The 24,644-nt window shown below is 46.3% G+C and overlaps 2 protein-coding genes across 3 annotated transcripts in view; one reads left to right on the top strand and one right to left on the bottom strand.

The window, feature by feature from the left end:
• The window catches only part of TKFC (triokinase/FMN cyclase), a 13,398-nt gene extending 7,565 nt beyond the window's left edge, over positions 1-5,833 (bottom strand). The window contains exons 1-5 of one of the 2 annotated variants that reach the window (XM_012662710.1): positions 5,791-5,833; positions 4,378-4,491; positions 1,628-1,817; positions 605-715; positions 346-527 (exon numbers count right to left, since the gene is read on the bottom strand). In XM_012662710.1, the coding sequence (XP_012518164.1) occupies positions 346-527; positions 605-715; positions 1,628-1,817; positions 4,378-4,380 (486 nt within the window). In that variant the 5' untranslated portion in view covers positions 4,381-4,491; positions 5,791-5,833. The remainder of the gene's footprint in view (positions 1-345; positions 528-604; positions 716-1,627; positions 1,818-4,377; positions 4,492-5,790) is intronic. The other variant, XM_012662711.1, reaches the window with a different exon arrangement.
• Positions 5,834-5,901: 68 nt separating this feature from the next.
• The window catches only part of DDB1 (damage-specific DNA binding protein 1, 127kDa), a 28,503-nt gene continuing 9,760 nt past the window's right edge, over positions 5,902-24,644 (top strand). Inside the window, exons 1-20 of the mRNA XM_012662709.1 lie at positions 5,902-6,197; positions 7,369-7,517; positions 8,591-8,707; positions 9,061-9,282; positions 11,179-11,293; positions 12,348-12,445; positions 13,283-13,441; positions 14,059-14,142; positions 14,899-15,015; positions 15,622-15,724; positions 18,542-18,617; positions 18,716-18,824; positions 20,323-20,501; positions 20,621-20,784; positions 20,860-20,967; positions 21,130-21,337; positions 22,431-22,526; positions 22,632-22,743; positions 23,627-23,750; positions 24,061-24,225. Of these exons, the coding sequence (XP_012518163.1) occupies positions 6,137-6,197; positions 7,369-7,517; positions 8,591-8,707; positions 9,061-9,282; positions 11,179-11,293; positions 12,348-12,445; positions 13,283-13,441; positions 14,059-14,142; positions 14,899-15,015; positions 15,622-15,724; positions 18,542-18,617; positions 18,716-18,824; positions 20,323-20,501; positions 20,621-20,784; positions 20,860-20,967; positions 21,130-21,337; positions 22,431-22,526; positions 22,632-22,743; positions 23,627-23,750; positions 24,061-24,225 (2,566 nt within the window). The 5' untranslated portion in view covers positions 5,902-6,136. The remainder of the gene's footprint in view (positions 6,198-7,368; positions 7,518-8,590; positions 8,708-9,060; positions 9,283-11,178; positions 11,294-12,347; positions 12,446-13,282; positions 13,442-14,058; positions 14,143-14,898; positions 15,016-15,621; positions 15,725-18,541; positions 18,618-18,715; positions 18,825-20,322; positions 20,502-20,620; positions 20,785-20,859; positions 20,968-21,129; positions 21,338-22,430; positions 22,527-22,631; positions 22,744-23,626; positions 23,751-24,060; positions 24,226-24,644) is intronic.

Genomic DNA, 24,644 nt, shown 5'->3' with positions numbered 1-24,644 from the left:
GCGTGAGCCACCGCGCCCGGCCTTGGCTTATGTTTTTAACTAAATCAAAATAGCAAAATATGGTTTTACCCTCCTTTTCGCATCCCAGAAGGAAAGTGTAGGAGACCAGAGAGTAGAAGAATGCTTTACTAATTGAGTTTTTTTTCTTCCTTCATAACTAACACTTGGTACTCAGAGTTTTGCCGGCCTAACATTTTTATAAGTATATTTCAGTGTATACGAAGAGAAACAAAAGCAGTAATTGGTTCAACTGGGCTTTTGCTGCAAAGAAACAAATCTGGAAACACAATGAGAAGCTATTAGGCCAGGTGCTGCCCGGAAAGAGCAGGCTGGGAGGGAGCTCACCTTGTGGATCAGCACCGTGCCGCAGAGCCCCCGCCGGCCCGCCTTCTTCAGCACGGTGAAGGCGCTGTCATCCCCAATGACCACCATCTCCACAGGGATGCCCTCAGCCTGGGCCTGCTCCCGCGCCAGGCCAAAGTTCAGCCGATCCCCAGTGTAGTTCTTCACGATGAGAAGGGTCCCCACTGCCAGAGCAGCGGGCCTGGTCAGTGCCTGCCCTCGCCCTACCCCGCAGTGTCCCTCCCCTGCACGCCAGGCTTACCTGTGCCCGCCTGGGCCACGGCCCTGATGGCTGCTAGGATGCTGCCCACTGCCGGGGAGGTGAACACGGCTCCCGCGATGACCCCGGTCAGCATCCCCTTCCCTATGAAACCTGGAGGCGGGAGGGAACCGTGCCTGCAGTCAGGGGGGCTTCCCACACTCCTGGGGTCATGGTTTGGTGAGCCCTACTGTGTGCGTGGTGCTACAAGATCCCCCCAGGTCTTCACATCACTGATGCCTTCTCAGGAGTCTCCGTAGAGAGGCCCTCCCTGACCTCCCAGCCTGAAGCAGTCACCCACTCCATCCCCAGGGACTCACTGTTCCTTTACCCTTTTTACTGTCTTCACTATGTCACTTAGTGCTCTCCGAAATGATCTTATTTGCTTATGTGTTTACGTGGCTATTATCTGTCTCCCCAGAGTCAAACACAAGCTCCCCGAGGGCAGGGACCTTGTCTGTCTGTTCACTCTTGTATTCCTAAAGCCCAGTACAGTGCCAGGCACACAGTGGACTCAGTAACATTTGCTGAATGAATGAATGGGTTTGCTGAAGGGAGACAGGAAAGGGACGAATGATACCACGCCTGGTCACTGCCCTCCAGGAGCTCTCCAGGAGCGTTCATCTCCATCCCTGGCTCCAAACAGGACGCAACCCAGGACTATCCACCGTGGAAATGGCAGGGTGGGGATTCAGAAGAGGGATATTGCTCTGGGCTGGAAAAGTCAGGAAGCCTTCACGGAGGGGGTGCATCTGCTGGGCCTGGAAGGCCAGGATTCATGGAACCACCAACTCTCAGAGCTGAAAAGGCCTAGAGATCATCTGGCCCAACCTCCCACTTTTAAAGATACAGAAATGTACTTTTATAGGTGAGATCCAGCCACGCTGTGGCTGTGGCAGGGCACGGCCTGGGTGGGGGGGACCAGGTCCTGGTTGCGGACTCTGGGCTGGGCTCTGTCCTGCACCTGATTCCGGAAGCCCCTGCCCACTCCACCCAGCACCCCCACCCCCACCCCAGGGCGCTCACCAGCATGGGCAGGCTCATGGCCGGAGCCCCCACCAGACAGCAGTGCCACCCGGCCCTTGAGGCTGTCTAAGTCAGAACGGAGGGCCACGCGGTGGCCCTGCAAGAGCTGAAGGTTGGGGTCACAGGCCACCAGGCCAGCAAGGGCATCATCAGCACAGCCTGCCACTGAGTTCACCAGCTTCTTGGAGGTCTACAGGAGAGGAATGAGGGGGAGTTTCAGAGTATGGTCAGCAGGGACACCCCCATCCTGCCCAGCCACAGTGCTGTGGTGAAGACCCCTCTCCACATCCACCTGGGAACTCCAGGGACACCGCACTCCCTTGAGTTAGGTGACATTTTATCAGGTAGATGTCTTTGTGAGTTCTCGTTTTGTGATTTTTTACTCAGTGCCTAATTTACAAAGCCTTTTGCACCGTGGCTTCAATTTATCCTGAAAAATGAAAAATACAAAAAAAATAGGGGAGTTGGAACCCTCAGTATAAAACATTTTAATAAAATCGGGGCATGACGTCTTCTGTCAAAGGAAGAGAAGCCGCAGACTGAGGCTCCTGTGCCGGGGAAAGGAGCTGAGCAGGTCCAAGCCACTGCTGTTCCCCTGGGTCTCTGACACAGGGCCAGGCCCAGTGCTAGACACTTTGGGTCAGGAGATAAAAAAGAGCACTGTCCCTGCCCTCGATGGAGACACAAAGAGATCATGTCCATGTGCTACGGGGCAGTGCTCTCCCAGAGGGGCCTGTGTACACCTTGGCAGCACAGGGTGGGGCCTGGAGGTCTTTGTGAAGAATACGTAGGAGTTGGGTGGGCCAAAGGGGGCAGGGAGAGTGGGGGGAGGGAAAAGGGAAGCTATTTCAGCCAGAGGGGCAGCACACTGCAAAGCCTGCAGGTGTGACTAGTATGGTGGCACCAGGAAGCCAGTGTGGCCTACAGGGGGAGGTGAGCAGGGGCCTCACAGCCCTATGTAGGAGGAAGCTGGCTCTGAGCAGCCTCAGGATGGGGGTGTGGGCACGCTGGTCAGAACTCATGCTGCAGGGCTCCGCTGAGCAGACGCGGGATGCAGGCAGAAGGAAGCAGTGTGGGGGTTAGAGCACAGGAGGACTTGGGCTCTGCAGTCACAGGGACTCGGGTTCAAATCCCACTTCTGTCTCTCATTAGCAGCGAGAACTCAGTGAAGACACATCATTGTGAGCTGCCATTCCGCCTCTGGGGTTTACTAGAACAGAGTATACACCTGCAATATAGTCAACACTCAAAAAGAGCTATTCCCTTTTCAAACAGGCTGTGAAAAGCTGGAGCCAGCTGTACCGGGGTCACAGGCTGGATGCAGCCCCGGCCTTTGTCCTGGAGAGTGATAGGGGACCCGGAAGCCCGGGCTGCCAGCGCCACCTGGTGGCCCGGTGGGAGCCTGAAGCTGAGCCAGGTCCTGGCAAGGTGTACTTCCGGCTGCAGTTCCTTCCTGAGCATGCCAGCACCGGTTCCTTTGTGCAAAATTTGGCCCTGATTGTCTCCCTGTCAACCTTTCCTGGGTCTGGCCAGGGCCAGGGTCAAGCCACCTGCTTCAGGATGAGGCGAGTAGCCCGTGTCAGGGGGGAGCAAGCAGAATAATAAGATTGGCTCCATTTGCCCAGCAGTGACTAAGAGGCAAGCCTGGATCTAAGTGTTTTTGAACATGCCTCATTTCATCTTCCCAACAGCCCTATAGAGGAAAGATTGGCTCAGTGAGGAAACTGAAGCACAGTTAAATGACTTTGCCAAAGGTCACACAGCAAGTGGCCAGGTCTGCCTGTCTCCAAAGCTGGTTCCATGTTGGCCACATCACGCTGCTTTCCTGAGAGGCTGGAAGGGAGGTGGAGGGTGGCAGAGGTTTTGTCCGAGGAAAGGCATGGGCTGGTGGCTCTCAGAGCCCCCCAGGGACTAGGACACACAATGAGGTTGTGAATTAGTCTCACCTCCAAGCCCAGCCTCCAGTACTACCTCCCTCCAAGAATGTGCCCTGCTCTCCATCCTGATAATCTGTCCTGCCTGGGATTCTCAACCGTCCCTGCACCAGAGCCACACCAGGTTCCCAGTGGCCTGAGGAAATGGAAAAGGAAAGGAAGTCAGGCAAGGCCTCTAGGACTCTGCTCTGATCCACACCTCGCCGCCACTTGGTGTAGGCCTAATCCACCTGATATTGCAGATGAAGAAAAGGAGGCTCCGAGAGATCAAGTCTTCTGCAAAATATCACAGAGCTGGTTGGTGGTACGCTCAGATTTGAACCCACATCTGCTCAAGGCTTCTTTTGGTTCAGATCGTTTTTTTTTTTAGAGTCGGCCTGGAGCAAAGCCCAAGGGCATGGCAGCCTCCCACACTGCAGAACCCAGCTCTGGGACCAGCCGTCACATGCCCCAGGCTCAGGAACAGTGACAAGGCTGATCTTCACAGTTCCTTCTGTGACTGGTTCAAGGTCTATCACAAAGCAGGTATCTGTCAATGTTCTAATCTAAATGCGTGACCTGGACTGGGGGCTGAGGGGTTCCAGAGAGACTCAGAGGCTGCAGCCCCAGGCCTGGCTGGGACCACTGGCCTCCAGGAAATGGAGAGAAGCAGGGATCAGGTCCTGAGAGAGACGATGGCCCTATCTCTCAACCTCTGATCCTCAGGAGGCAGCAGCATCTTTTGGTCAGGGGGTAAGGAGCTCTAGCATGCCCAGGGCTGGGATCCTGCTTTGAGACCACGGTGTCCTCCCCATGCCCAGGACCCACAAGACTCACCATGGTGGGGAGGCTCTGAAGCAAACTGAGTTCACACCTTTGCAGAGCTGCTGGAGGACGGACGATCCTGTGGGTGCTACCTGGATCTGAGCACAGTGGAGGCGGCAGCAGCACCTGCAGGAATGGGTAACAATACAAGCTGCTGAAGGCACTTGCAGCCGACTGGCACGGTCACGCTTCCAGTGCCCTAGTGATTAGGGAGCTGCCCAGACTTTGGTCCAAGTCCAAACTCTAGTACGTGAGCTAGGAATGGAGAAGAGCATGGGGTGGACCAAGGTTCACACCTGCACTTGGCTGCCAGGAGACAGATCAATCCCTGTTGGGCAGGGGGCCACCTTTATACCCAGGAGCAGCGCCCACCTCATCACCAAGGAGCAAAGTAACCCACAAAATAACTTCATCTTTTACACAGGCATCACATGTGGTGAAAAAATTTACAAAGTTCTTCATACATTTGCTCTCATTGGCCTTGACACCACACTAGGAGGGAGCCAGCTGAGTTTGTGATCCCATTTTACTTCTGGGACTCAGAGAGCTCTAGTGACTCGTCCAAGGTCATACAGGTAAAAGCCAGGACTCAAACTCATGTCTAGTCTTTCTACAAAGCTTGTGTTCTTTCTACTGATAATTCAGTGCCTCCAAAAGCAGGCAGAGCCCCTGCTGTGGAAAACCCAATATGTAAACCACAATGACACCTGGTTTCCCTAAGTTCAGCCTGGTTGAGAGTCTTGGACTTTGGACAAGCACAGGCGAGTGCATGATGGGAACAGCCCAGACATGGTTCTGCACCTAGCTCTGCCTCAACTTACTGGGGGGAGCTTAGGTAAACCAACTCCCCTCTGAGCCTCAGCTTCCTCATCTGTAAAATGAGGGTTAGTTCCTCTCTGGCATTCTACAGGTGCACCAAACCACGTGTTTCTCCTCCTGCTCCTTGGAGAGCCTGTTTGATATGTGGGGTGGCCTCGAGGTTGCAGGGCTGACTGCCCTCCTGGGTTATTAAGACTCTCACAGGCAAAATTCTGGTTTCATGTTGCAGGACAGAATCTGTACAGCAACGGGGGCACTACTATTGTTGGGCACGTGGACTAGTGGGTTCTTCAAAGTCTGAAAAATCAAACAGTTTAAAGGGGGGAGGTGAGTATCCTGGTGCCCCCCAGGTGACGTGCGTGGTCGTTCTAAGGTCAGGTGGGGGCAGCGGCTTTGGAGGAACTGGGAGAGTGAAGCGGAAGGGGGCTCGGTTCTAGTCTGGGATATGCAAAAATCGTCATCTCTCTCCCGTTTCTAGGACTCTGCAATCCTTCCCGTTCCAAAAGGGTAACAGCCTGAGAGCTGTTGGTGCAATGGAAGTGGGAGAGGACGGGGTCTGGGGAAGGGCGAGGGGCGCGGAGCGGGGTTGGGAAGGCCTTGGCGCACCTCCCCTAACGGCTCACGCCCGCATCAGCCACCTCGCCTGCCGTCGCCGCTCCACAAGGACCCTAAACGGCGCACCCTCATCCGGGTCCTCTGGGCTCTGGCGGTAAGAGAGGGGGCGGGGCCTCCTGTGGTTGGCTGCCTCAAGCTCCGAGAGTCCTCCAAGAGGCCAGGTGAGGCCATCCCGTGATGCTCCGCGCCCCGGTCGCTCTGGCCTGCAACGTGTCTCCGGGGCGGAGACAGCGGCAGTGGAGTTCGCTGCGCGCGGGTGGGGGCTACCTGTCTCTTCGCTGGTGTCCGTCTCTCTTTCGTCGCCCTCGAATCCCGACGGGCCACCCCAGCCCTCGACATGTCGTACAACTACGTGGTAACGGCACAGAAGCCCACCGCTGTGAACGGCTGCGTGACCGGTGAGTCTGCTGGGGCAGAAGACCCCGGCGAGGGAGGCAGCTGGGGGGAACCGAGGCCTCGGGAGGTCCGGCGCCCCATGGGCGGCCGGGTAGAACCGGGGAATGGAAGGCGCTGGCGGCCGAGGAACTTCCCCCAGCTCCACCACCTCAAAGGAGCTGTCTCAGCACGCTCCTTTTGGGGATTAGAAGCTGCTCTTGAGGGGCCCCTTTCGTCCTGGGAGGTCACTTGGCCTCGAGGGCAGGGCTGGGTCCAGCGGGACAGCGAACGGAGTGAGATGATTTTGCAGTGTTGCTTGGGCGCAGAGATTGGCCTCTTGTGGCCGAGGGAAGGGGTGGTGGTGATGGCGACTTTTGGGTCAGAGTTTTCATATGTGGGAGTGGGGAGGTGGGTACCCAGGGTTGTGAGGAATGTCCGCACTCACCCTGAGAGGGAGAGGAGCTTTCTCCGGGCTCTCTCCTTTGCTTGGGGCTGTTGTTTACATGAGGGCGCTGCTGGAAAATAGGGTTTGGTTTGCCTGGCCCTGGGCTGGATTTGTCATGTTGCCTATGTGCAAGGGTTATTAAGGACACCAACGTCCAGTTGCAAACCTCAAACTTGTATGTTTATGTAAATCTTTGTCATGATTCCAAAACAAAACTCTGTTGTTCAGAGTTGGAGGCGGCTAAGAATGCGGATGAGGGTATTGGTAGACTGCTGGGAGGACAAGAGATGTGGACAAAACAATGTTTTAACATAAAGCTCTGGAAGTGTTCTTCATTTGACCTGGTCTCTTTGATAAAAGTTTTGTGAGCCTTTAGATGAAGACTGGAAGAGATAAACACTTTCTCCAGCATTTTCAATTAGAGTCTGCCACTGTAATAGGAAAAGTAAAATTCGAGGGGTCAGAGCCATGTGAAGGTTTTACACAGTCATTGTCGGTTGAAGGACATGCAGCTCTTAGGTCCAGTCCAGTTTTCTTAGTCTAATTAAGGAAGCAGCTTTGCTGAATGCATAAAGTGAGACTCTTTGAGGTTCAGGCTTTGGCAAGAAGGGGAGTGAATGGAGGGAGTTGGAGAAACAGGAAGTAAATGAGAATTCTGGAAGTGTTTAAGTATAAGTGATAGGATTATTTAGAAGGGCTTTGGGAGGCCCTTCCTCTGGCTTCAAAAGTTAGAGCATCTGTTCTTTCAGGACATTTTACTTCGGCTGAAGATTTGAACCTGTTGATTGCCAAAAACACGAGATTAGAGATCTATGTGGTCACCGCTGAGGGGCTTCGGCCGGTCAAAGAGGTGGGCATGTATGGGAAGATTGCCGTCATGGAGCTTTTCAGGCCCAAGGTAAGTGTTCTGAGTTGGGACAAGCAATGGAGAACTGTTGGTTGTAGGTTGTTTTATGATTGCTGGGGTGGATGGAATATGATTTAGGAGAGAAACTCTCTGCTCTCCTTGAATGGCAGATTTCAGTGTATTCAATTCTTGACCAAGCTTCCTAGAAATAGGAAAGATTCATTAGGGAAACATTTATGAAGTTGACTTCTTTAGAAAGGGGAAATTAAAACAGTTAGAAATGTGGGTCACCATATTGTTTGGTGATTCAGAAGATAGGCTACAGTGTTGGGCAGTCCTGGCTTCATTCCTTATTAATTCTGACTTTGGGTGTCACTTTAGTTGTCATTTAAGCATTTAAGACACCTTTCAGAGTCTCGATTTCCCCATCTACAAAGTGGGGATAATAGTATCCAGTCCCTGGGGTTAAGATTAAATGATTAAGTAATACAGAGCCTGGTCCATAGCAAACATTTAGTGTTGTTATTAACAGTTATCATCATCATTAGTATTGTCATTATTTTAATCCCAATGTTTTCATCGAAATAACTGCCACCGTATTGCTTCATTATGTCTTAACTGAATCTGGCAAGAAAGCAGCAGGTTCAGAGTTTTAATTATAACCCTTTGAACAAAACAGTCATTTTTTTGGTGGTCTGTTAAATAAGTAAGACTTTGTAGATCCATTTTAGCTTCCATTGTTACTCCTACATTTTTCTTCTTTTTCTCCAACTACTTGGAGAGGAGTAGAGAAGGCATTACTTTCATCTTTCAGAATGACTGAGATTAGGTTGAGATTGAAATAGATGGAGACATTGTATATATTAATGGAACAGAGAGATAGAGATCATGAAAGTGGGGACTGGTTGTTTACCAGCTCCAGTTCTGGCTTTTTGTACATACCCTTGGGGGGTGTGTGTACCTAGTGTGGATTACATACTCACCATGTATTTTATCTTCAGGGAAACAAGAATTTGGAATGTTCTTAAAGCATTTGGCATGTGTAAAGAATGATGCTTTAAGACTGGACAGGTTGTTCCTGTTTTAAAAAGAACCTATTTTGATGGCATAATGTTGGTTTCCAGGGGGAGAGCAAGGACCTGCTGTTTATCCTGACAGCTAAATACAATGCCTGCATCCTGGAGTATAAGCAGAGTGGCGAGAGCATTGATATCATTACGCGAGCCCATGGCAATGTCCAGGTGAGGTGGCTGCTTCAGGCCGATGAGAGTTTTCCAGGTAGGGCTGTCATGATTCATTGATGAAAATTGAAATGCTGGGAGCAGCCTTCTGTATGATCAGAGAAACGGAGAAGACACTAGGGTTTGAGCTTTATGGAGAAAGGACTTCTGTAACTCACTGGACAGGGTAATAATTCATTGAGATTCAGTGTTTCACAAAAAGTATGCACTGACATTCAGGCTCCCTGACATGTCAAGCAGATCCATTAGTTTTACTACCTCTCCTAAAATCATCCTGAGAAAGTGGTGTCCAGTGTCTTCTGTTGCTCTGTGAGTGGTGAGGTTCTTCCCTAATTCCAGTTTTTTTCCCTCAGGACCGTATCGGCCGCCCCTCAGAGACTGGCATCATTGGCATCATTGACCCCGAGTGCCGGATGATCGGCCTGCGACTGTACGATGGCCTTTTCAAGGTTATTCCACTAGATCGGGACAATAAAGAGCTCAAGGCCTTTAATATCCGCCTGGAGGAGTTGCATGTCATCGACGTCAAATTCCTATATGGTTGCCAAGCACCTACCATTTGCTTTGTCTACCAGGTACTAGATTGGGAGGAGAGAGGGAGAAACTGTGGTTTGCTTGGTGGGAGTTGGTTTTTGTTAATTGGAATGTGTGGATTTGATAGTAGGATAGGGAAAAGTGTTTAATGTATTTGTCCTGAAATAAATATTTTGACCAATGCAATTAATATCAATCAGATTTTGGTTGCTTCTTGAGTGCAGTAGTACTTATTGTGGGGGCAGCAAGCTCTCTGGGGCTTGTAGCAGGTTTTAATCCGGAGATTACACTCTGGTTATGGGCCTTGGAGATTTTATAGGGTGACCCAGTTTATACTTTGAGTCTTTTACTGGCATGCTAGGGGATTATTAACATTTAGCTGTAGAGAAGTGATCTAGAACTTGCCTTTACAAGCAAAGAGAAGATGTCTTTTATTTGTGTCTTCTAAGAAGAGGTTTGTATTTTGTCTACCCCTTACTTTGTGGTGACTTTCTGGCTCTTGACTTCTATTTTAGTCTGTGCCTAAAACTTTAGCAGGGCTGATCCTGGGCAGCTGTTCTCTGGTCCAGATCTGTTAAGCAGGGGTGGGGTGGCAGAGCACCAGACTAATATGAGATCATTTCACTTGCATGTAGTTGAGTAAATGACAGAAAGAAATGATAGTCCAGTTCCATGGAGAGTGTGGGTGCATGTGAATGAACACTTTGCTAGCCGTGTTAAGTATTGGAAATACTGATGTATTTTTAGTGTTACCATAAGTGCTGTAGTTCCGAGGTTGACTGGAATAAGGTTCAATTGAATAAGATTGAAACTTAGTTTAGGAGATTTTCTTTGCTAAAATAAAAACTGAGAATTTTTCTCCCTTCTTTAGTTTTGTAAATGTCAGGTCATTAAAACTTTGATGTTATTGATTATTCAAGACTGGCTGACTGTTCCCACCCCCAGGGAACCAGTTTCGATCAGATCTTCATTTCTGCCTGTGTGTCTTAGAGGCCCAAGTCCATACCCTTGCTTGAACTTTTTGTGAAGTTGGGTCTTATCCCTACTCGTTGATAGATTGATGGGAAATTCTTTTCATCAACTGAAAATTACTGTTTCTTATATTATGCCAAAGATTCAATTTCATGCTTCAGGAGATGTGATCCCTGTCCTGAAACATGTTGCTGAATTCCTTTCATAACTTTCATAACTTCTTAGACTCTGGTCTCACCTTCGTTGAAGCCGTCTTCCACTGGGGCTCCATTCTCCCCAGCCCTAGTCTTTAGCCTCTTAAGGGTAACTTTAGCAGCCCCAGGACTGACATCAGTAATAATTTAGAAAAAGGAGGGGAAGATGGTGTTGACAATGGCAGGACTGACGGTTTTGACTCACTTTGGAGGAGCAATAAGTTCTATTCTCCATATCATCACCCTGTCAGAATGTTTTTAAGAATTGTATCAATTTTTTTTAATCTCTTAAATTTAGCTTCTCAGTGTGTTTTTTCTTTTTAGCCATTTTGTAACATCCTCGAGGCCAGGAATCACACACACATACAAACACACACACTCACACTCTCTCTCGTTCTCTCTCTCTCTCTCTCTCTCTCTCTGTCTCTCTCACACACACACACACACACACACACACACACACACACACACACACACGGTATCTCTTATAGTGCTTAGTGCAGCATGACAAATTCATTTTTCTAATGCTTTAAACCTTTCTCGGTTGGTTGAATGGTTAGAAATAGTAGATCTCAAATACCCCAGTCCACCTAGAAATTACTCTCAGACTCAGCTGGTGACTGTCAGTATACTGATGGATAAGGATGGGAAGGGTGACATGACAGGATTGTCTGATGCTGAGTGGTGGTGGCAGCTTGTCCCTTTTAGGACCCCTCTCCAGCCCAAGGTTCATCTTTCCTAAGGGCTAACCATTCCACCTTCCCCCCCCAGGACCCTCAGGGGCGGCACGTAAAAACCTATGAGGTGTCTCTCCGAGAGAAGGAGTTCAATAAGGGCCCTTGGAAACAGGAAAATGTAGAAGCTGAAGCTTCCATGGTGATTGCAGGTTAGTTGGGGGTTTTAGGAAATTTGCCTTCACCCCAGTTCTGGGCCATTTCTGTTTTCTTGTTCCCTTCGTCACCTTCCCTACCCTTTGTTTCAGTGATAGTATCGTGGAGCAGGTGCATTGTTTACAACTCCCTCTGTCTTCTCTCTCTAAAATGTGCTTTCTTTTGTTTTTTCCGTCTTTGGGATTTTCTGATTTTTACTCCTCTCTCCAAAAGTATGACTTTCCTTTTATTTGGCGTGGAGGGATTGATTATAAACAATTGAGATTGATGTGCTCAGTGGCACACAGAAATGAGTCATTATTTTATTGCCAGGCATATCATTTAAAAACTGAAAGGAAGTCTGGTCCGGTGGTGCATGAGGTTGAGTTGGGAGGATCACTTGAGCCCAGGAGTTTGAGTCCAGCCTGGGCAGCATAGCAAGACCCTGTCTTAAAAAAAAAAAAGAAAAAAAAAAGCTGAAAGGGACTGATAGAACTTATCTGACTTTTTTATTTCATAGATGGGGAAATGGGGCCAGAGGGACTTGCCCATGCCTGTACGAGATTGACAAAGCCTGGGCTGAAGGCCTCTTCACTCTGTATCCTGTACCCTGTCCCCCACATTATGTTGTCTGTCTCACCCAGTAGAGAAGTTCTAAAACTCTTAAGAGAAAATCTTCTAAGTGATGGCCCTGATAATGGGGAGAAATTAAGCTAAGAGAAGAGATGAGGGGAAAAAAGTAAAAGCCTTTAGTTGGAAAGGATCAGAAGTTTAGGAGGGAAATGGGAGGATGTCCATGGAAGCCCACTGGGAAGACTCCCTACCCATAGGAATGCCAAACACCAAAAGAAGGGCAATAAAAACGTTGCCAGGATCAGATAATGGACAGTCTAAAATTTCCAAGACAGGAATCTCAAAAAAGTTATCATGTTTCCTGGGCTTTCACGTCCTTTTAAAAATAACGATTATCTTAAAATATGCCTCAGGGCTAACTGGACCCGTGCCCTTCCTCCCCTGGTTTGGCAGGTCCGAAGTGCTGAGCATTCTAATACTGCTGTCTTTCCCGTGTAGTCCCAGAGCCCTTTGGGGGGGCCATCATCATTGGACAGGAATCAATCACCTATCACAATGGTGACAAATACCTGGCGATTGCCCCTCCTATCATCAAGGTGAGCAACATTCTTTTACCTTTTTCTTCCTTTGCCCTCATCCTACTCTTCCCTTTCTTCCCATTTGTCGAAAGGAGATTCACAGATGCCTGTCACTGTGTATATGAGATGTTGTGTTAGTCATCGGGAATACAGAGAGAGGTTGGCCTGGTTTTGCTCGCGAAGAACTTGCTTGCTAACTAAGAGAAATAATAATCAAAATAGGCTTGCCCTTTCCATCGATTGGGGCACTTTAAGAAGGGAAAATTTTAGCAAATTCTTTTTTTTTTATTTTTGTTTTGTTTTTATGGGTCACACTTTATTCCATAAAGTAGAATAAGTGTTCCCTTGGCAAATTCTATTGAATGTAATATTTTCAGGGCTTAAGTCATGTAAAGTAATACAGTGATAAATGTATAGACTTTAGAAAATTAGTCATAAAAATTTCAAGTCATAAGAATTAAATCTTAAAAGCTTTATTTTACTTTCTTTTTGAGAATAAAGAACAAGATCTTTGGTAGCATTAGTGATAGGGGGTAATTAGTGGTAGTGAGGATAAATAAAATATGTGGTAGCATTTATAGTCTAGTGAATATTTGCAGAACCTTCCTATTCTATATCTTTCTATTTTCCAGTAAAATAGTATGTGAGTAAACATTTATAGTATATTGATTGAGCTCCTCCAAAAATTGTCTTCAAAATAAAGAAGCTTCCTATCTTCTATTATACATACGTTCACTGAGTAGATTCCTTGCTGGTAAAAATGGCTGGGTTTGGTAAAGGGAGTGGTCTGCTAGGGTTTGCTTTCTGGAGTAGAAGAGGCTGAGTCTCTAATGCCTGTTGCTTCCCTGTTGGCAGCAAAGCACAATTGTGTGCCACAATCGAGTGGACCCTAATGGTTCAAGATATCTGCTGGGAGACATGGAAGGACGGCTTTTCATGCTGCTTCTGGAGAAGGAGGAACAGATGGATGGCACTGTCACCCTCAAGGATCTCCGAGTGGAACTCCTTGGGGAGGTGGGGCTTGTTCCTGCTTCTCTGCCACATTCTCCTAGGTTCCTAAGGACCCCACATGGGTGGTCCCACATCTTAACTCTGGGAATTATGTTACTTAATACCTAGCAATAAACTGTCCTGCTGTGGAGGTTGATTTTTGATTGAGTTAGATGTTGGAGAATCTCATAGGTTGCTGGGGATTGCCTAGCAGCCTGTGAGAACAAGAAAACAAAGGGAAACAAAAAGGATATAATCTAGAATTAAAGATCAGTGCTGATTTCAATTCTGGGCAGAGGTTCCCCAAAAGTTTAATACTTACACACAGAATTTTAGAGATTTCTAATTATTTGTGTGGACTGGAACTGTTGGGATTAAAATTACCATTTGGAGCAGGTACCTGCAAGATAAACTATAGATTTTTCCGAGTGTAGGGATGTAATAGAAGAAGAATCACAAACTTCAGAGATTTAGAAACGTTTGCTTAGTGTGACCTGGGGATTTGAAACAGAGAACTATTTCCTAAGTTAGGGCTGCAGTTGGGAGTTTTTTCAGCAGATGTCTGAGAGATGGGTAGGACAGTGTCTGGATCCCACGTGGAGTCCCTTCTGATTTCTTTCGTGCCGCTGACTTTCTTCCAGACCTCTATTGCTGAGTGCTTGACATACCTGGATAATGGTGTTGTGTTTGTTGGGTCTCGCCTGGGCGACTCCCAGCTTGTGAAGGTAAGAAGACATTTTCTTCTTTCTGGTTTGTTTTTTGCTGTCTTCCTTGTTACTGCATCAAATTTCTCCTATGTTTGGTGCCTCTCAGAATTTTTCCAGCTTATCCACACCCCTGCCATCCAGCTTTCTACCTGTAATTTAACATCCTACCCACATCCAGCCCTTCGTCCTAATGGTTCATTCAGCAAATGTGCCAGGCATGGAGCTAGGTGCTGTGGTTACAGTGATGAACAAGACCCAGCTCTTGCCTTCAAATAGGACATAGTCTAACGTAATGGATCTCTAGAATACAAAACTTTGGACCTTCCTTATAGAAAAATGTATGCAAAAATTCACTGTTTCTCTGAGATCCATCAGTGGGGCTGGGAGTCTAGGTTAAAAATCCCTGGCTGGAGGAGTTCGAGACCAGCTTGGACAGCATAGTGAGAGCCTGCCTCCAAAAAAATTTTAAAAAAATTAGCCGTGTGTGGTGGCACATGCCTGTAGTCCCAGCTACTTGGAAGGCTAAGGTGGGAGGATCACTTGAGTCCAGGAGTTTGAGGTTGCAGTGAGCTATGATGGCACTGCTGCACTCCAGCGTAGGTGACAGAGCAAAATTCTGGCTGGTTAGTGGGTCACCTCTAGGATAGCATTCATCAGAGCCCAAGAAGGGCAGATCTAGCAGGATTGAGAGTTTCTTTTGGACAATAACCATCTGTGTAGGGTGGGTGAGTCTATTAGGGGCATTCCAGGACTAACATTCTTCTTTCTTCTTAGCTCAACGTTGACAGTAATGAACAAGGTTCCTATGTAGTGGCCATGGAAACTTTTACCAATTTAGGACCCATTGTGGACATGTGCGTGGTGGACCTGGAAAGGCAGGGCCAGGGGCAGGTAAGGGGCGCATCCTGGAAATGGATAGTTGGTATGCCCACTCAAACTGTGTCCTCCTAGTTTTGCTTATCTAGAATGAGGAGTGTGCACTGAAGATACTTTTAAGAGCCTCACTCAATGAAATCTCAATGATACAAAGGTAATTGCTGTTTATTGAGTGCTTATCTTAGTCTGCCAGGCACTTTGTATACATTATCTCTAATCACATGAGCCCCCTATTAGATAGGGATTCTTGGCCATCTACAAAGTGAGGAAACTTAGGGCTGAGAAAGATTAAGTAACTTCCCAAGGTCATCCAACTAATAAATGGCAGGTGTGTCTGACTCCAGATCCTGTGCTTGTTCTAGTACACTAGGTTCTAAGGATCTAAGCAAGCTTGCTAGGAACAGTGGTAGGGGAGCTTTTTGCTTCTTGGACTAGGACACCTTTTCCTCTCTGTGAATTTGAGAGACTTCGGAGATCAACCTCTGCCAAGTCTGCACCCTCAAACCTAGTTCCACAGTAAGGGTTCTTGAATTTAGGTGTAGCACGTTTGCTTTCTGGGCCTCGTTATGATTCCTGCAGTCTCTTGAGAGGGTTATTTAGAAGCCTTTTCTCTATTTGCAGCTGGTTACTTGCTCTGGGGCTTTCAAGGAAGGTTCCTTGCGGATCATCCGGAATGGAATTGGAATCCACGAGCATGCCAGCATTGACTTACCCGGCATCAAAGGTAGCCTTTTGGTGGACACAGGGTGCAGATCTTATTTGAGTGACTGTGGCCTTTGGCCTCATTACATGTTGTGAAGGCATTTGGTGGGAGCTAGGGGAAAGCAGATCGAATGAAGAGTGAAAAAAGTCATAATGACAGATCAAGTGGTAAAAGCTTAAACATTTATTTAAAAAAAATTTTTTTAGGCTAGTCAAGTGAGGCAGTGACGTATTTAAAAATATAAAGGAAACTTTGAAAAAGACTACTGTTGATCAAAATTGGGTGTAGAATAGAGGAGTGGAGGTGGAAAGATTATAAGTTAATGTTTATATAAGGGAGTGATAGAATCCATGGAGAAAGAAAGGATGAGGATATCATACAAAGTATAAAAGTAACTTCTAGAACAGAAACGTAAATCTTCCTAAATTCCAGAGAATTACAATTAAAAAAGATCAGAGGAAGGCTGCATAATGAAAGACTTTTACAAGGTGTTAACAGTAAACATAATCTAAAACAATATGACAGAACTGACGACAAACTTGGGTGTCACAGCAGTCAATGTAAATGGACTGAACTCACCTGCTATGAGGCAAAGATAATTCGACTGAATCACAAAACCACTTCAAAGTTGTAAATAGGAGGCATATCTTTAAAAGAGCAATTCAGAATATTCAGATAAAAAGGGATGAGAAAAGATGAAGGACATAGAGGAATATGAAATTAGAAAGGAGAGATCATAACTATAAAACCCAAAAGAATCAACTGAAAAACTACTATAGACTATAAGAATTCATTAAGGTAGCAGGTTGTAAAATTAATGTACTGAATTCAGTAGCTTTCATGTAAACACAGACAATTAGAAGGTATAATAGAGGAAAAGAAGCAATTTAAAATAACAATAAAAAAATAAAATACCAATGAATACATTTAACAAGAAATGTGCAAAACCTATGCAAGGAAAACTTTAAAATACTCCTGAAGGATGAGAAGAATAGAGTGATCAAGTGAAAAAGACATACCAAGGTTTACAAATCAGCATCATAAATAAAAGTGTTCTCTCATCTGTGTTTTTTCTTTGACCTAGACAAGTCCAAATGGAAAAAGCAAGAAAGGCCAGGAAAACGTAGAAGCAGTGGGATGGGACTAGCCCTACCAGATATTAAAACTTACTATTAAGCCTTGGTAATTAAAATCGTAGTACTGGCGATGAAAGGCAGAGTCTAATGGGCAGATTCAGACGTCCAGAAATAGACACATTTACGTGTGGAAATTTAGTGTATGATCATGGTGGCACCTCCATTCAGTGAAATAAACTTGCGACTTTTTAATAGATCGTTTTGATAACTAGCTGTCATTTGGGAAAAGATAAGTTTGTATCCACACTGGCAAACATATGCTTTGCTAGAATCTAAATGGATCAAACATTTACTGTAAAAAAAATGAAGCCATACAAAAACTAAAAGAAAAGGTTGGTAAATTCTTTTATTTATATTTTTGGAATGGGGAACGTCTTTTAGATTATGATCAAAAATACAGAAGCCAGAAAGAAAGATTGATAAATTCAACTACATAAAATAAAACATTTCTGTATAGCAAAAACAAAACATTGTAAACTAAGTCAAAAGAAATGACAAACTGGATAAAAATACTTCTAGTTCATCTTACAGGCAAAGCCTCAATCTCCCTAATTTATAAAAAATTTCTAGAAAGAAGATTACCAAATTCTCTGTCCCCAGTTTGGTGAAGGACGTGAATGGACAGGTTACAGGCCTCACTTGTAATAAGAGAAATGCACATCAACACTAAACGGCAGTATCATTCCTTACCAGTTTACCAAAATCCAAAAGTTTGACAATACCTTAGGTTGGTGAGGCTGTGAGAAAATAAACATGCTCATGCACCCTGTGTAGAAGGGAAGTTGGCAATATCAAAAACTGCATTTAGTGATTTATCCAGCAATCCCATGAGTCTCTACCCCACAGACCTTCTTGTGTATAAGATGACATCAATACAGGCTTTTTCATTGTATGTAATAGCAAAATACTAAAAATGTGTCCATTAGTGGGGACTTGTTAATAAACTAGTACATCCACACAATTAAATACTATGCAGGTATAGAAAATGAGGAAACACTGTGTTGTGATAAGGGCTCCAGCATATATTGTTAAGTGAAAAAGCAAGGTGTAGAATAGTGTATTATAGGTTATTTCATATTTATATTTGCTTGTAGTAAGGCTTAGCCTATTTTATTAAATTAAAAAAAAAAAGTAAGCTGGGTGTAGTGTCATTGGCCTACTTGGGAGTCTCTGCTACTTGGGAGGCTGAGACTGGAGGATTACTTGAGCCCAGGAATTAGATGCCAGCCTGGGCAACATAGTGAGACCCCATCTCTTCAAAAAATTAGAAAGTTAAACGAGAAGCTATTATTGATTACTTGTTCGGGGAATGAGTTGGAGGGGGGAGGTATGGGAGCAAGACTTCTCTGTATACTTTTTCAAAATAAATTTTGACTTTGAGTCATGGAAATGTATTATCCAATTTTAAAATATTTTGGTTGGTCCGAGTGCAGTGGTGTTTACGACTAATTGATCACAACCAGTTACAGATTCCTTTGTTCCTTCTCCACTCCCACTGCTCCACTTGACCAGCCTAAAAAAAAAAAAAATATTTAACTCCTTCAGAGTCTTAAAGCCAGGAAGGAATAGAGGGGAAGTTTGAGCTCAGGATTCTGACTCTGAAGCTCCTACCCTTTCTGTGGTGTCAGGCTGCCCTGCTCTTAGATGTGCACGCTGAGTGTTGGTGTGTGCTATGCATCTGAATCCTTGGTCCTTGTTCCAGGCTTATGGCCACTGCGGTCCGAACCTAACCGTGAGACTGATGACACTTTGGTGCTCTCTTTTGTGGGCCAGACGAGGTAAGGATGGGCCTGGTGCCAGCTGTAGGTGCTGGTGTGAAGGTTTTGAGGTGGGGAAGCTGGTCCCAGGCTGACCCAGGCCTTCCGTTCTGCTGCAGAGTTCTCATGTTAAACGGAGAGGAGGTGGAAGAAACCGAACTGATGGGTTTCGTGGACGATCAGCAGACTTTCTTCTGTGGCAACGTGGCTCATCAGCAGCTTATCCAGGTAACAGCTGAGAACGGGCAGATGTGACTGCATGCTGGAATCCGATCTAGGGTGTGGCACAGAGCACTGCTGGATTCTAAACCAATCAATTTGTATGGCTCTACAAATAATGTAGAAATGTTAGGGAAAAAATAAAATTACCTGATAATGAATTACTCAGATCACAACTCAACTTTGGAGTTGCTCCTCTTAGCTTTATTTTTCCTCTGCAAATGTATGTATATTTTTTACATTTTTTTTTATAGACTGGGATCATAATATATATTGTTTGGAGTCCTGTTTTAGCACTAATTATATCATGTCTTCTGAGACACTCAAATTTCTTCCCCTCATTGTAATAGTGATACATGCTTATTTGTAAAAATTTGGAAAACACCGAAAAGCACAAAGAAGGAAAAATACTTAGTCATAATGCTACCATCCACATATGACTGTTGGCAGCCCTTTCCACACATTAATGATAACCAGAGCTCTTACTCTATTCCGATCCTTATTTTCAATTTATCTGTAGTATGGGGACAGCCTTTTGGCATTTGTTATTCATGAGAGCCCAATTTCTGAGCACCCTCCCACCCACAGCAATCTTTTGAAGTTTTGCAGTGCCCACGCCAGAATGCCCGTCAGTTTTTTGCATGCCCTCCTTGCCTTCTGAGCTGTCAGCTCTGTGGCCAGAGTCCGTGTCTTGCCAGTGGTGGGTAGGGCACTGGGGTGCCTGAGAATTAATGAATTGTCTCCATCTTTTTATCCACCTGGTCTTCCTTTTAGCCACCTGGCAGTGGTAGATTGGTAAAAACCGGAGGGAAAGTTCTTTCGGTTTGCGGACCAAGTGTGGGACGTGCCCAGATACTGAGTCATTGCTTTGTCAGTGTTATCTAACTATTGGCCTGAAGACTGGCACCAGCTCACCTATCTATTATTAAAGAGCTTTCATCCTTAAATATAAACTCAATCATGCTAGGTAAGATGAATCCATAGATAACAGTGTCATCAACCTACTCTTTGTTTTATTTCAGTGATAAAATGAATTTATAAAACATTTTTCCACATAATTTTGTAACTTTTACTAAGGAGCTTTAAATAATTTTAATGGCTCACGTACAGTAAAGAACTTGGATGTTTTAGAGGTCTGATTTGGGGGTTGAAAAAACTGCTAGACTGGTGGTCACATGGTCTTACTCTATTAATACCTTACCACAGGATGCAGTTTGTGTTACCCAAGCAAGCCTCAGCCGGAATGAAATAGGCCTTTTTCCCCCTCGCTGGAGGTTTATAAGCTGTAAGCTTCTGTAAGCCAGTCTCCTTCAGGGCTTCATCCAAAAATGACATCTGTTATAATTATTCATAGCAGGACTTTGGAAAAATACATATATGTAGCAGAAGAGGCCTCATGTAGCTTATTGCTAGGGCTCTACTAGGGCTGCATTTATCACCCTTCCACTCCTGTGTAGATCCCTGCAGGTGCTTGGAGACATCTGCTTGTCTGCTCTTCTTTCTCTAGATCACATCAGCATCGGTGAGGTTGGTCTCTCAAGAACCCAAAGCTCTGGTCAGTGAATGGAAGGAGCCTCAGGGCAAGAACATTAGTGTGGCCTCCTGCAACAGCAGCCAGGTAGTGGTAGCTGTGGGCAGGGCCCTCTACTACCTGCAGATCCATCCTCAGGAGCTCCGACAGATCAGGTGTGTGTGTGTGTATGTGTGTTCGTTTGTTTGTTCCTATCTGCTTGTTTTCCTCCCCTGTTCTCTGGGACTTCTTTGATCCTTGGATTCCTTCCTCTGCCATATTCCTCTTTGTTCAGCCACACAGAGATGGAACATGAAGTGGCATGCTTGGACATCACACCGTTAGGGGACAGCAATGGGCTGTCCCCTCTTTGTGCCATTGGCCTCTGGACAGACATCTCAGCTCGTATCTTGAAGCTGCCCTCTTTTGAACTACTGCATAAGGAGATGCTGGGTGGAGGTATGAGTCATTTAGGGACCCAGGTTGGGATCAGAGTCATCATGTGGAATAACTTAATGTACCCTTTTTCCACAGAGATCATTCCTCGGTCCATTCTGATGACCACCTTTGAGAGTAGCCACTACCTCCTTTGTGCCTTGGGAGATGGGGCACTTTTCTACTTTGGGCTCAACATTGAGACAGGTGAGAACAGCACTTGGAGTGAGGGGCTCTTTCAAAAATGGAGAGTTATTAGAGTTGCACAGAGTTCTTAGCCTCAGGGTACTGCTTTTGAACCTTCACAATCCAGCTGTTTGTCCTGTTTCCTTTCCTTCCTTCTTTCTCCTGATGCCGTTCCCTCTGTAGGCCTGTTGAGCGACCGTAAGAAGGTGACTTTGGGCACCCAGCCCACAGTATTGAGGACTTTCCGTTCTCTTTCTACCACCAACGTCTTTGCTTGCTCTGACCGCCCCACTGTCATCTACAGCAGCAACCACAAATTGGTCTTCTCCAATGTCAACCTCAAGGAAGTGAACTACATGTGTCCCCTCAACTCAGATGGCTATCCTGACAGGTGAGTCTCTTTTTCGTTCTTCAGCAAAAGTCATTGATTGAGGGCATCATGATGTTTTCTTTGAATCCTTTCCCTCAAGGTTTTTCCTAATGTCAGAGTCAGTAAATGGCTGAGATGGGAAGTGTAGAGCAGGGGTTCTCAAATCTGGCCACCCATTAGAAACACCTGGGAAGCTTTAAAAAAAAAACAGATTTTTTTGAATCCTCAGATTCTGATTCAGTAGGTCTGAGGTTGGGCTGTAGAAGCTGTAGTTTCAGAAAACTTCTCAGGTGATTCAGATGATTAATCAAGTTTCATAACACCTGATTAAGAGATCATTACATGTTTTCCTGGAGCAGGGGTTCTCAAAAGGTGGTCCCAGCCAGCAGCAACAGCACTACCTGGAAGTGGTTAGAAATGCAGATTATTGGGTTATTGAGCCCTGCCCGGCTCACTGAATCAGGAACTCTGGGGGTGGGGCCCAGCAGTCTGCTTTAACAAGCCCTCCAGCTGATTGATTTATGCACACAATAGTTTGAGAGTCACTGTCCTAGAACAGTGATATTTTGATACTGAACCTTGGCTGCACGTTAGCAATCAATGGAAATCTGTTAAAAATTTCAGCCTAGGCCCACCCAGGCCAATTAAAAAAGAATATCTTGGCCAGGTTCGTGGGCGGCACCAAGATTGCTTGAGGCCAGGATCTCAAGACCAGCCTGGGTTACATAACCCTGTCTCTATAAAAAGTCAAAAAATTAGCCAGGTGTGGTGGCAAGCACTTGTAGTCCCAGCTACCCAGGGGGCAGGAGCAGGAGGATCACTTGAGCCCAGGAGTTCAAGGACGCAGTGAGCTTTGATCCTGCCACTGCACGCCAGCCTAGGTGACAGAGCAAGACCTTGTCTCTTAAAAAAAAAAAAACCTTGTTGTGGTGGTGATGCTTCTTCATTGTTTTTTTTCTCCTGTGGTGTTTAGCATAGAGTCAAAGTTGAGAGCCATTGCCCTGGAATGAGCTGGTGTAATTCTTTTTTATTTTTCTTCCCCTTATGGAGTTGCCTCGTAGAATCCTTTCCTTCCTTGGGTCTGCTCAATCTAAACCTAGACCCTTCTTTCTAGCCTGGCACTGGCCAACAACAGCACCCTCACCATTGGCACCATCGACGAGATCCAGAAGCTGCACATTCGCACAGTTCCCCTCTACGAGTCTCCCAGGTGAGGCCCAGGGTAAAAGAGCTGCAGAGGGTGGCGGTCTGGGAGTTGGTATAGGGTGCTCCTGGCTTTTTCTGAGTGGCACTGTTGTTCGTACTTGTTCTGCAGGAAGATATGCTATCAGGAAGTGTCCCAGTGTTTCGGGGTCCTCTCCAGCCGCATTGAAGTCCAAGACACAAGTGGGGGCACAACTGCTCTAAGGCCCAGTGCCAGCACCCAGGTGAGGGCAGTGGACAAAGAAAGATGGCATTAGTGCAGGGGCTGGCAGGCTTTCTGTAAAGGGCAAGATAGTAAAGATTTTTGGTTTGCAGGCGTGTGGTCTGAGTTACAACTAACTCATCAACTTTGCCATTATAGCCCGAAAGCAGCCATAGACAACAGGTGGGCATAGCTGGGGTCCAGTAAAACTTTATTTATAAAAAATGGTTGCTGCTTGGTGGCCTTGCAGCATGAATAATTCCTCTTGTGTCATCAGTTTGGATATTTTGTAGGGTATGTGTAATTGGGGGCAGAGTAATAGAGTAGGTAGGAGCTTGGGATGTGGCGTCTGACAGAACTAGCTTCAAGGTTTACTGCCAGCTGTGTGACCTCGGGAAAGTCTAGACTTCAGTTTTCTCATTTGTAAAATGAGGATGATCACAGGATGGTCTAGAGCTGCATATAACGGGCTCAATGGAGATAGCAGCTGGTCGTTTTCTTCTGTGTATTCTCGGCCTTTGTTGCTGCCAGACACTTGTCGTGGGACCTCCTCCCTTAGTCCAGATTCTTTATGTTTTTCCTTTTATTTGGCGTGCTCCCCTGCTCCTCCCATTGAGAGGTGGAGCCTGTCACTTTATTAGGCCCCAGGGTTCCTCTTTAGCTTTGCTAGATTGACTCGCACATCACTGTTTTTGTTGTCTTTAATGACCATGAGGTTCCTGTGGTGTTGGGGACACATGTGTTAATTACATATGTAAACTGGCTCCTATGGCAGTTTCCACTGAGCTGCCAGCCTTCAGAGTTCTCCTCAGCCTCTGTCCCTGCTCCGATGGATCCCCTCACACTGCTGTTCTGAGCACCTGTTCTGCTTTTGAGCAGGATGATGGGGATTGTCTCTTTCTTAGGCCCTGTCCAGCAGTGTCAGCTCCAGCAAGCTGTTCTCCAGCAGCACAGCTCCTCACGAGACCTCCTTTGGAGAAGAGGTGGAGGTGCACAACCTCCTTATCATCGACCAGCATACCTTTGAAGGTGCAGTTGGGTCTTTCTATAATCTTTACCTACGTCCTTCCTAAACTGGGCTTCTGGGCTCTTTTGGACAGACAGTTTGGCAGAGCGGAAAGGAGGACTGGGAGCTCTGAGTTGGCAGTGAGGCTGGAGGGTTGGGCATCCTCTTTGGCACAGGCTGGTGGGAGTCGGACAATGTGAGGAGACAAGGACAGTAAGCAGCACATGCTTTGTCACTGCCTAAGCTGCAGGCCTTACAGAAGCATAGGGTTACATGTGCAAGGGGGTGTGAGCGAGGTGTCATCAACCAGTCATCTCTGTGTTCTCCATCTAGTGCTTCATGCCCACCAGTTTCTGCAGAACGAGTATGCCCTCAGCCTGGTCTCTTGCAAGCTGGGCAAAGACCCTAACACGTACTTCATCGTGGGCACAGCCATGGTATATCCTGAAGAGGCAGAGCCCAAGCAGGGTCGCATTGTTGTCTTTCAGTATTCAGATGGTAAGTGGGCTCAGTCTCCAGCTGCTGAGGGATGTGAAATGCTAGGAAACCAAGCAGACCATTTGAGATTTCAGAGCCTCAGTCAAGCAGTGGAAGAAACTTGGGTTCATTGCCATGAAGAGCCATTCTATTCCTTCCTCTCAAGCCATTAATTGATTGAGTTTTGGAGCAGATGAGCAGGGCCCAAGTAAAATTTAGCTTGTGTTTCTTCCTTTTCTACTCTTTGAAAGGCAAAAAAAAAAAAAAAAAAAGCAGGGGGCAGTGAACAATGGGTAAGAGAATCTAGTGGCCAGAATCAGAGCTGAGAATCCTAGATTTGTTTTCCACTTGGTTGCTCAGGCATTTAGGTGCTCTTTCCAGCTTCAGCACTGTGTTTATTTCTTTATATCATTTCTCATTACTCCTACCCAAGATGGTTC

The sequence above is a fragment of the Propithecus coquereli genome, unplaced genomic scaffold (genome assembly GCF_000956105.1).
Source record: "Propithecus coquereli isolate 6110/MARCELLA unplaced genomic scaffold, Pcoq_1.0 Scaffold775, whole genome shotgun sequence".
In the NCBI taxonomy this organism is placed as follows: domain Eukaryota; kingdom Metazoa; phylum Chordata; class Mammalia; order Primates; family Indriidae; genus Propithecus; species Propithecus coquereli.
Note: the sequence above shows the minus strand (reverse complement) of the source record. Positions and strands in the feature narration are given on the sequence as shown.